Source organism: Phaethon aethereus, assembly GCF_964289735.1.
Source record: "Phaethon aethereus genome assembly, chromosome: 23".
Taxonomy (NCBI): domain Eukaryota; kingdom Metazoa; phylum Chordata; class Aves; order Phaethontiformes; family Phaethontidae; genus Phaethon; species Phaethon aethereus.
This window is the reverse complement of record NC_138599.1, coordinates 1,056,081-1,067,199: the sequence shown is the minus strand read 5'-3', so window position 1 is coordinate 1,067,199 and position 11,119 is coordinate 1,056,081. Positions and strand designations below refer to the sequence as shown.

At 52.4% G+C, this 11,119-nt stretch overlaps 2 protein-coding genes across 2 annotated transcripts in view; one reads left to right on the top strand and one right to left on the bottom strand.

The window, feature by feature from the left end:
• The window catches only part of ZW10 (zw10 kinetochore protein), a gene marked incomplete at both ends in the record, with an annotated part of 8,930 nt that extends 3,752 nt beyond the window's left edge, over positions 1–5,178 (bottom strand). Inside the window, 10 exon segments of the mRNA XM_082009933.1 lie at positions 286–295; positions 778–858; positions 864–940; positions 1,607–1,798; positions 2,483–2,632; positions 3,313–3,472; positions 3,597–3,674; positions 3,865–3,966; positions 4,755–4,889; positions 5,062–5,178. Of these exon segments, the coding sequence (XP_081866059.1) occupies positions 286–295; positions 778–858; positions 864–940; positions 1,607–1,798; positions 2,483–2,632; positions 3,313–3,472; positions 3,597–3,674; positions 3,865–3,966; positions 4,755–4,889; positions 5,062–5,178 (1,102 nt within the window).
• A 779-nt stretch (positions 5,179–5,957) lies between these two features.
• Positions 5,958–9,192, top strand: CD3D (CD3 delta subunit of T-cell receptor complex; the record flags this gene model as incomplete). Its single annotated transcript, XM_082010023.1, has 5 exons — positions 5,958–6,030; positions 7,383–7,595; positions 7,977–8,108; positions 8,532–8,575; positions 8,947–9,192. 5 exons carry the CDS (start codon positions 5,958–5,960, stop codon positions 9,007–9,009), a joined length of 525 nt encoding a protein of 174 aa, XP_081866149.1. The 3' UTR covers positions 9,010–9,192.
• Positions 9,193–11,119: the final 1,927 nt, after the last annotated feature.

The window sequence follows — 11,119 nt, the reverse complement described above, 5'->3', positions numbered from 1 at the left end:
CGGTGGATTTAATCACCTGAGAAGAGCAGACACATATTCTACATTAACGTAGTTTCCTAAAATCAAAGAACAAAATTAAAGTTGGGTATAAACTCTTCCACTCAGCTGAAAGCAAAGATGAACCTAGGTTTTAGAGGGCACTAACCATCCAACAGCTGGCTCAGCTGGGGGCCATGATCGCACAATAATATGGTGTTTGAATTGCAGGTTTGTCATGTCGTGTGTCCCCCCCGCCCCGACAGTGCTGGCAACAACCAGAGGAGCAAGATGCTCAAATTTCATTACACTGGGCTACCTGGGGCAAAGGGACTGGGCAGTTTATCCTATGACTGCTTCCGTTTGAAACGGCCCCTTCTCCGGGAAAAGGAGCTTTTGGCGTTCTTCACTAGCAGTAAGTTGTGTTTTATGTATGTAGTTTTAAAAAAAGTTACGTGGTCTATGCAAAAAACCCCTCTGATCATTAACAACAAATACAAAGACAGAGCCAACCAGTCCACAGGAAGCCAGCTGGGCAAGCAGCACTACCACAGCATTATCTTCTGCCTCTTGCAGAAGCTTAGACAAGTGCCTTTATCGCACAGCCTGAAAGTCCCCAGGTCTTAGCTAAATATGGCCTGAGTTCCATGGATCAGAGACCTTGCACACTTGACATGACAGGAAAAATAAGCCACAGCTCAACTGAGAGAAATACACGATTTTAGATTAGCGAAATGCATCTTTTTCTTGAAGCTGGTCATCTGGCATTCCCACTACAGGGATGTGAATTTTGAGACCTACCTCTATATACTGCTCTAGTTTGCTGCTATTGGTTGGGATCGAATTGACCAGACAGTTCTGAATGAGGCAGTCTGATAACTCTTCCATATTATATCACCCAGCAGTTCTGCGAGTATAACTCTGCACTCCTTTTTATCTTCTGCAGGCTGCTCAAGAGGCACATCTGAATTCAAGAGAACAGAAATGGATTTTAATACACCTGCTTCCTGGACCAGACTCTTCACCAGTGCATTCAGTCCTTCCTGTCAGAACAGCACCTATCAACTGTTCCATAATCTTATAACGGAGGTATTCCGCTTACCCAGGCCATGTGCTGGGCCTGTGGAATCGCCCACCTGACCAAAAGACAACTGGATTTATGTGTAAACTGAGCCCACCTTCCCAGCATGTTTAGTTTGTGAAATGCTAGCAAAGCCCAGACAGTGTCTAGGCAATGGAATATCCCGCACGTGACCAGCCTGATCGACAGAGCTCCCTGGATTGCATCACGACTTTCACCTCTTAGACCTGTGGCATGCAAAAGTCAACGTAGTGACTGGTTCATAAGAAAAAACATTTACCAAAAAAATTAATTCCTTGATCCCCTTGAGCCAAAATACTTTCCTCCTTCATCTTCCCAGCTCTGAATGCTGGTTCACCACTAAGTCCAGTTTGCCAAGTGCCAAGCTGTTTGAGAGCACAGCATAGCAAGTTAATGTTAAAAGCTGCTTAGACCTTACGCATAAAATTCAATACTGCTTAACAACTAGATATTCTAGAAAGCTGCTGCTCCAATTACATGAACAAGGTACTTATTGCGGCCTAATTCCAAAAGGGAGAAACTACCTACTCAGCAGGTATTTGTGGAGAACTTCAAAAATAAGCTTGATCTTGTCAAAAACTTCCATAGGAGAGGAATGATCCAAGTTAGGGTCCTCAGACTTAAAACGTAGGATGATCACATCTGACTGTTCCTCTGTAAATGGCTGAAGAGACGGGTAAGAGATCAGTGGCTTGAGGATGTATTTCAGCAACAACTGGCCTGAGAAACAAAAAACAGATGTTTTGCAACAGCAGGAGGCAGACAGTTTGCTCCGACCATGACTATTTTGGATGTAGAAATTCTTCACACGAAGTGCAAGAAACACTCTCTTGACATAGCTGTATCAGGGAACAGCTAATGAGGTAAAATGCTGGCTTTGGTTTCACTAAAGACCATTTTACTCATGTAAAACATACATGGAGGCCTAACAAAGAGCAGCATACGTAATGTAAAGTGAAAAACAACTTAGCCAGAAGCATGAAATCCTGTCGTAGCATCTGCCTTACTTCCTGGTTTATTTTATCAACACCTGAGAATGCTGAAGCCCAGAGGCTGCTTGAAACCAACGGTCTTGCTCTTGGTAGATGAGGTGGCTGTAACTGGAAAAACTCTTTAAACATCAGACCGTGAAAACACGTAGCCACAGATTAAAAGAGTATACTGGAGTAAATTGACAGGAAAGGATAAAGAATTCTGGGTAAACAAAGGATAAATAACTTCCTATTCATAAGAACCAGAGCATTCACCTCACACTCAGTGGGAAACACAAGCCAAGAGAGAAAGAAGTCTTCCAGTGTACTGCTGAAGTGAACTGGATCTCGATATCCACCTTAAAACAAGTCTGAACTCATATCCACTCAGACTACTACGGCTACGTTTATCTGGATCCGCGGTCTGTCTTACCAAAAATTTTAAGCTTGGTGTGCAGTTCTCCTAGGACAGCAAACGCCTGCACCACAGAAGCAACAGGTGGGCCAGCAATCTCCTCCTCCTTTGACGGCACTGTGCGTAAGTGCAATTCTGAATGCATCACTGTCCCCAGGCGGCTGCTTTCTGAAGAAAAAGAAGAACCATCTCTTTGTCAGAGTGCAGCCTGAGATATGCAGTAGCATCTCGGATCTGCTGTTCCTCAGGTGGCAGCTAAAGCAATATTCTACCTCTCCCCACTCCCGCAAAACAGTTCCTGTAAAAGACTGTCAGCACAAAGTACAGAGTTCCTTGTGTTACAGTGCAGGACAATGGAACGAGAATCACGTCTCTTAAAATGATCCAGAATTCTCGATTTCAGTTGCCTTGCAATTGAATGACATTTAGTGATAATGACTTTCCTTGCCCTCTTCTCCCCGTTGCAAGTCAAATCCAAAGGAAAAGGTGGGTTTTCTCTTCCAAGGGAAAAGTTTGTGTTTCAATGCAGACAGCAACATACAGACTCTTGAGCAGTTCTTGCAATTAGCTCTTCTGATCTCTGCTTCAACATTTTCTAATACCACAGATGAACCTCCAAAACTCTGTTTAAAATCTACTGACTACATCGCATTGCTTTTGGTAACACCTAAATATTCCAGGAGTGGAGTGACCGCCAAAGAATGCCACCATTCCCACTCATTAGGTTACGCAAACAGCAGAAAGAGCTCCTTAAACTAACCTTAGTTCAACCTATCCTGGAGGTGCTTGAAACCAGACATTGCAAACAGCGAAGCAAACATAGTGAAACAGGCTAGAATTGCGAGTACCTTTTGAAGGAGGAAGCTTCCATACAGCCAGTTTCTGCCATTCTTCTCCTAGATGATAGAGCATGTTCTGTGTCTGCACTGTGAGCTCTGTGCCCAGCGCTTTCAGGATCTTCAGCTCAAAGCCCTTGCGGGACTCCAGCATTTTCAGGCTGCTCCGTGCCTGGGGGTAAAGATCAAACACAAAACACAGGTAAGTGTTGCCTCTGCTAATGAAAAGCATCTTGTGTAATTTATTGAAAGTATCTATGAATAATATCGTCATATGCTTAAGAAGTCATTATTACCTTTTCCAGTTGTTGAGCTGCTGCCACATACTTCTTTTCCAGCAATGCTGTATTGTACTCTTTAATCGCTGTATCAAACTGCAAAAATCAAATAGCAGATATACAGTGATATATGAATCTATTAAGACTACAATTTTTCAAACAACACGGCTAGAGACGGGGGAGCTACAGACAATTATTTAAAAGCGAAGCCCAGAATAATATCATAGACTGAGCACCAGAGAGGATGACTACTGCTTAATCATTTGAAGCCACTCCCTCTCCTCACCTCCTGTAGCTTTTTCAGAATACTCAGAACCAGTGTGTCTCGCTCCAACTGCTGCTTCAACTCGGTAAATTCAGCAACAGCGACATTTAGATCTCGCTGAACCTAAAATAACAAACTTTTCAGTTTATCTACAGCAAGCAAATGTTATCAAACACGTTTCCTCTTAAAAGTCCTAAAGATATGAGATTTAAAGTATTTCTGTTACTAGAACAATTTGTTGAAGAGGAAGAATGCTCTATCCATTTTACGCCTTGCTAGGAAGATACTTATAAGCACTGGAAACGCTTATGAACTGGTTTCTATTTTAACACATTACAGGTTTTTTAAAGGCACTGTAGGGAGATTTAGTCTCAAAAGGCAGTCAGAAAGACTTCAGCATTCCTTTAACACAGCCAGTCGAAATGCAACGATGCTTGAACTAAGGCAAAAGTTAATTAACACTCCCTCAGCACCCCAGATGTTGGAAAAATCAATCAAAGCAGCAAAAAATAGAGAATGGGTCTGCGATCCGGCCTGCAGGAGCGGCTCACATCCTCCTTAAAGACTTCTGTGAACGCGTGCAGCTATGACTTCGGTTCCCGTGCTGCCCGAGGTCACCGCGGGCCCTACGCTCGGCCGGTTACTGCGTCACACCTTACCGCAATACCCAAGGCTGATCCTTCTCTCCCGCCTGAAGGAGACCTGTGACACGCTTTTGCAGCTGTACAACAGAGAGCAAGCGCCAGCAATGCCACTTAATGGCCGCTCTTTGCCTCCACCCCGGTGTGACACGCAGCCGTCACCTAAAGGCGTTTCTTAGGGGCAATATCCAGGGTTCTTAGGCGGGAGGCCTCCTTCCCCAGCCCCCCGCAGCACGCCAGGACGGGGGGGCTACAGGTTCGGGGTGTCACCTCGCTCTCGATCCCCGCCTTCAGCAGGTCGATGTTGCTGGACAGCCCGTCCACCTGCGACACCAAGTCCTCGGCGCTCTGCATGCTGGGCAGGAACTCGTTATACTTCTTGTTAATCATGTTGCAGACTTCGCCCTAAAGAGGAGGGACACCGTCACTCTCCGCGGGACCTTCAGGAGCGGCGGTAAGACCCTCGCGAGGCTCGCGGCAGCCGCGCCGAGCAGGCGCCGGGCCCCGCCGCCCGCCGGGCTCCCCCCCCCCGCCCAGAGCTCCCCTTGCCCGCCCGGCCCCCGGCTCCCGGCCCTGCCTTCAGCTCCTCCACGCGGCGGGAGAGCCGCCCGATGCGGGTGCCCAGGTCCTCCTTGTCGAGGCGGCCCGAGTGCGCCAGCACGGCCGCCACCAGCGAGCCCGCCGGCGCCGCCATGGCCGCGCGCCCGCCCCGCCAGCCGCCCGCCGCCGCGCAGCACCACGGGACGGCGCCGGCGCCGATGCCGCTACGGCGGCCGGCGTGGGACAGACTGCCCGGGCGGCCCCGGCGCCTGCGCGGCAGCGCTGGGCGGGGGGACACCCGTGCCTGCTGGGGGTCCGCGGCTGCGGGGGGCCTCTATGATAGCGGGAAGACCAGTGGCTGCTGGGAGTCTGGCTGCAGTGGGACTTGTGGCTACTGAGGGCTTTGTGATAGCGGGAGGACCGGTGGCGGCTGGGGGTCCGTGGCTGCTGGGGAGCTCTGTGGCAGTGGGGGGGAGCAGCGGCTGCTGGGCGTCCACAGCTGTGCAAGGACTAGCGGCTGCTGGGGGTCTGTGGCGCCTGGGGGCTCCATGGGTGTGGAGGGACCCGCGGCTACTGGGGCCTCTGTGGTAGTGGGGGGGCTCATGGCTGCAGGAGGACCTGTGACTGCTGGGGGGCTCTATGGCTGCAGGGGAACCAGTGGCTGCTGGGGGTCCAGGGCTGCTGGACCACCCGCCACCTCAGGCCCAGCTGTCCTCCCGTGCCTTTCCACGGGCACCGTGGCTGGGGCGAGGAGGCAGGCCCAGGGCACCTCAGACATGCCCCAGCTGCTGGGGAGGGAAGGAGGAAGGGAGGCTCCAGCCCCCGCCATCCGGTACCTGACAAAGATCTCGGGGCGGGTGGTGCGTCGTGGCGAGGAGCGCTCTCCACGTCTTCTCCTCTAAGCGGGAGACAGAGCTGCCGTCGCTTTGTGCTATGTGGAGGGGAAGGGCCCTGGGCGCCTGGGCGCTCCTCGCCAGCCTGACCGTGGCCAGCTGGGGCGTCCAAGGTAAGTCCTTGGGTGTCAGTCGCTGCCCGCGGGCTGCTGCGGTGCTGTGCCCCACGGCTGAAACGGGGGCGGCGCCGCACAGACCGACGCGGTACGTGGAGATCCTCACCGCAGCTTGAGGGACTCGCGCAGACGGCGAGGCCCGGGCTCATGCTGCACGCTGTGGCGGGTCAACGGTGGTGCCCGTTGGGCACTTGCCGCGGTCCCTGGAGACTGCCACCCATGTTGCTTACACCGCAGGTGTCTCTTGGGTGGTGGGAGGGTGGCTGGGACGCAGGCCCCGCAGCTTGCTGGGGTTGTCCGTCGCGGCACCTCAATGTGAGGTTTGTAAACGCGGATAGGGAAGAGGGAGCGAATTGGTGCAACGGTTCCGAGGACAGGATCGCTCTGGCGGCTCTGCCTGCCCTGGACCGTTGCTGTGACAGCCTGGAGCCATGTGCGTTACTCCATGGCTAGCTGTGATGGCTCAAACCCGCCCCGCAACGACAGCACATAAAGTTGGACTTGGCAGTACCATGGTGCTAGACCAAAGTAGCCACGGGCTTTGTGCCCGGCACAGATAGGCAGGCAGGAGGGGCTGTACTCCGTACTCTGCTCCAGCGCTCAGCCAATAAAACAGGGAATTTACTCCCCATTTACAGACTCTGAAGGTGATACCTTCGGGCCAAGGAAGCAATTCTGTGCTGTGTTTTGCATGCTTTTTACTAAAAATGTTTTTTACTATCAGCTAAAATGTTTTTTACATCAGCAGATGTTTTTTACTATCAGCTAAAAAATGTTTTTTACTATCAGTTTTTTACTATACCTTCGGGCCAAGGAAGCAATTCTGTGCTGTGTTTTGCATGCTTTTTACTAAAAATGTTTTTTACTATCAGCTAAAAAAAAAAGGGCTTTTTACTTCCCTCTTTGGGCTCAGCTCCCGTCCCTGCTGGTGGCAACTTTTTGCTTTCAGTTGAAATATATCTCACTGCAGCTGTGCTTCAATACCAATGCGATCTGTGCGTGGGATTAGGGTCACACACATACAGTCTGAACAGAGCCTGGCTAGGTGTCCGATTCCCATTAGTTGTCATTCTAAGGGAATTTGGATCTCTAAACTACTCAAACCTGCGTTAATGTAAGCACCAGTTGAACACTGGACCGTTTTTCCACTGGGTAATCTGCTTTTTGCAGAGTTTTTTGTTTGCGATGTCCTTTCTGCTGTTCAGGGGACAGCCTAATGTGATGCTTTCTGCAATAAGTCATCTCCGTGTATGAGACCCCTGAGCTCTGCATGGCTGTGAGGATAGAGAACTCGGCTGTGAAGCTCTCTGCTCTCTTTTTTTTTTTTTTTTTTTTTTTTTTTAACACAGGAGAGAAGATAATTGTGAAAGAAGCTAGTGGGAAGGTGTTCCTGCAATGTGTAACAGGCAGCCAAAGTCAAGTCATATGGCTGAAAGATGGGAATAGGATAGGAAACACAACACAGCTGGACTTGGGTGCAGTTTACAATGATCCCAGAGGCATCTATACGTGTGAAACGGAAAGCGACAAGAAAAGTGGCTCTCTTCAGGTGCACTATCGAAGTAAGTGTTGCAAAGCTGCTTTCTAGAGCCAGAACTGCTTGGAGTTTTCAACCTAGGCAAATTTTTGAGCGCGCTACTGATTTGCCAGAGTTTGAGGGTGGTTCCACCAGTTTGTTGAAATCCTGACGGCTCCCGTGCTGTGTCGCCCTCGGGAACAGCCAAGCTGCACGTTCGTTCCCTACATGCGCGGTCCCGAGGAGAGCTCTACAGCCTCACTTAGTGCCGTAACCTGGCACTCATACTGCCTCATTGCTAGCCGCTCACTGGCCCTGCTGTGGCTGAGCGCTTTGGGCTCAGACTGACCCTTGGCAGGAGGCGGCCAAGGGGCAGGGGCCTGGTCATGGCCCTGCTTTCACTGTCTGTGTCCTTTTGGGCTTCCAGTGTGCCAGAACTGCATCGAAGTGGACGCTCCCACCATCTCGGGGATCGTGATCGCAGATGTCATCGCCACCGTCTTCCTGGCGGTCGCTGTGTATTGCATCACTGGCCATGACAAGGGACGCATGTCGCGAGGTGAGGGGAGAGCCCCGCTGGCTGCCCGCGGGTGGGGAAGGGAGGTGTCTGGGCGTCTCTAGGAGCTGCGTGGTACCTAGGGGCTTTCCGTCACTGCCCACAGAGCCCACTCGCTGCAGGCAGCAGCCAGCACACAGCGTGACTAGGGTAGGGATCCGTGCGTGCGCTCCGTGCACCCTTCCTGCCCCTAGCTCGGCTTCCTAGGAGAAGCCATTGACTGCACAAAGTTCACCAAAACATCATCCCAGGGACAGCAGCTGGTGGCACAGCGACATCTGAGGCCTTGCAGGGGCTTTCCACCCAGCCTCCCAGAGGAAGTAACAGCACAGAGCTGAAAGAGGCCGGCCGCTTGGGTCTGTTTGCAAATGTTCATCGCACTACCATGACTCCCCTGATCCTTGACCTCTTTCTTTCTTCATTTAGCTTCTGACAGGCAGAACCTGATCGCCAACGAGCAGCTCTACCAGGTGAGCATGGGCGCACAGGCACGCGTGTGTGCATGCAGGGGCTTCACCTCTGTGTGGCGGGGCTGGCACGGCCATGACGGCAAAGCCGCTGGGGGATACTTGATGCCTCGAGGCACTGAGCGGCGCTGGAGATTGCTGTCTGCTGGGGCATTCGCAGCTGCGTCCCCCTGAGTGATCCAGAAAATGGGGCAAGCTCAGCTGCCCCCTGCCTCTTACTCTCTGGGGTTGTTAAGTTCGGGGCGGGGGGGGGAGGGAGCGGGTAAAGCTTGCCAAAAGCTTGGCAAAGAAGGCTGGGCCAGCTTCGCCTGTGCCCTCCCTCCCGGGGCTGGACAGACACGGTTGTAGCTTGTCTTGCCTTTATTTCCTCCTAGCCCCTTGGCGAGCGGGACGATGGACAGTACAGCCGGCTGGCACCTGCCAAGGCCCGCAAGTGATGTGGGAAGGAAGATGCTGGGGCCTGTGGCTCCTTCACACTGGGAGTGATATTGCAACAAAGCCACCGCCAGTGCCTTTGGGAGCTCAGTGCTGGCAGAGAAAGTGGGGTTTTTTTCACCGAGCGCGCCCTCCGGCTCCTTGCCAGAATGGGGTGCTTGTAGCACTCTGCTTTTTCCATGACCTCTTGCACTTCTGTTTCCCTCTCATTAAAGATCAACCTATATCATAGCCTCCCTGCTCCGTCGGTTGTCTTGAGGCCTGGGGAGCTCTGCGGTCGCTGGGGGAGGTGTGATGCCATCTGCCTGGATCCCTGCAGAACCGTAAGGCTCCTGTCTATCCCAGTAGGACGCTGCTCTGCCAGTGCAGGCAGGTGCCCGTGGCTGTGCCACCCCTCTGTGCCAGGATCCAAATGACATTCGGATCCATTGCTGAAACTGGGGATGGGGGACCTTGTGAAGGGAGAGGGTTGCTGCCCCTGAGAGTAGCAGAGCTTTGTCTCATTTAACTCCCCTTCCAGAACGCCGAGTGGAGACACCAGGAGCACAGCGGCACTCAGCAGGGTCTGTGTCACCCCTGCAAAGCACCTGTGTGCCCCAGTCCCCTGGACAGAGCTGGGGGGCTGGCGGGAGGGAGGACTGGGGGTTGTTTCCCCTGCACATGCAGGGCTTGGCATCTAATCATGGTCTCCAAACCGCAGAGGCTTGCCAGGTCCTTGGCGCCCAGCCAGCCTGCAAGTTGCCCCCACACTTAGGGGAGCGAAGCATGAGCAAAGCAGCAAGTGGCGTCAGCTCCCCAGAAGAGCTCATGGCAGCCGGGCCCAAAGAGGAAATGGAAACAGCGGAGGGAACAAAAATTGCAGCAGAGAATGTGCAAAACACGTGGTAGTGGAGTTGGCCAGGCAGTGAAGGCCAGAGGCAGTCCAGACTCCTCTGGTGTTCTTGGGAGGCTCCCCCACCCTCCTCTGCCTCCACAGCCCCCCGGGAGTGACTCGCCTTTGTGACCAGACATTGGCAACCCCTTTTTGAGGCTCACTAGCCATCCCAGTGTGCTGAGCACAGGATGCAATCGAGCAGACTTCCAGAGCCCTTCCCAGCTCAACCACCCTTCCAGATGCTGAGCAGCACTGGGTGTCCCCACACCAACCCAGCTCCTCCTGACAAGGTCCCCACTCCCCAGTGCTCAGCAGGAAGAGCTGCTGTGGTCTGACTACGGTCAAAACAGGAGGCAGAGAGCAGACAGGATCGGCTAGGAGTTAGAAACCTCAGAAACCAGGTCACCCTCCGTGTGCCAGTTGCACACACCTGTAGGTTGTGTTTTCTGGCTTTTCTAAGAATCTGGGTGATGGGCTTTAGAGAGCACCAGGCTGTGAATTGACTTGTGACCCGGTGGTGTAAAGTAAGCACCAAAAGAGTTAACACTCAGTAAAAACTGGCTGGAAATCTGTGACGCATCTGACATGGCAAACAACACCTAGGCTGTGCAAAGCGGTGGGTGCACCCCACGTGCTCTTACAGGAACTGGTGTGTGATCAGCCTTGCGGACAGCGAACAAGAAAAGGACATGCTTTCCTATGGTGTCGGCTCTTTACGCAACAACATTTTGCTCTTCACAGGAGCAGAATAATGTCTTAGTTGGCTTTTCCACTCTAACCTCCTCCAGTGAAGGGTGAGCCTGATACGGTCACTGCAGGTAGAATATGCCAATGGCCACCTGTGGTCTGCAAAGCCATCTGTGTAGGACCTTGTAAGAAAAGCGACCAGCAGACTGCATAGTTCATAGAGCTTTCATCACCATCAGATTTCAAAGCAATGAGCAAAGGTGGTTAACCACACCCGAAGAACAGGAGAAACCTGAACTGGAGCGGGTGAGTATGCTCTGCACAAATCAAAGAGGCAGCAGGGGCATCATTTACAATTTGTCTCTTCGTGAGAGGCTCCTCAGCGCCTCACCCGTGGGAGGACAAAGAAATATTTCTACCGTGCAGCTAAGCACAGCGGCAGAGAGATGTTGTCACTCGGTGGGCACTGATCCCACTGAGATAAGGAGAGCGTGGGATGGCACTGGTTGGGGCAAACACCAGGCAAACATGCCGTCCCATAAGTGGTAGCA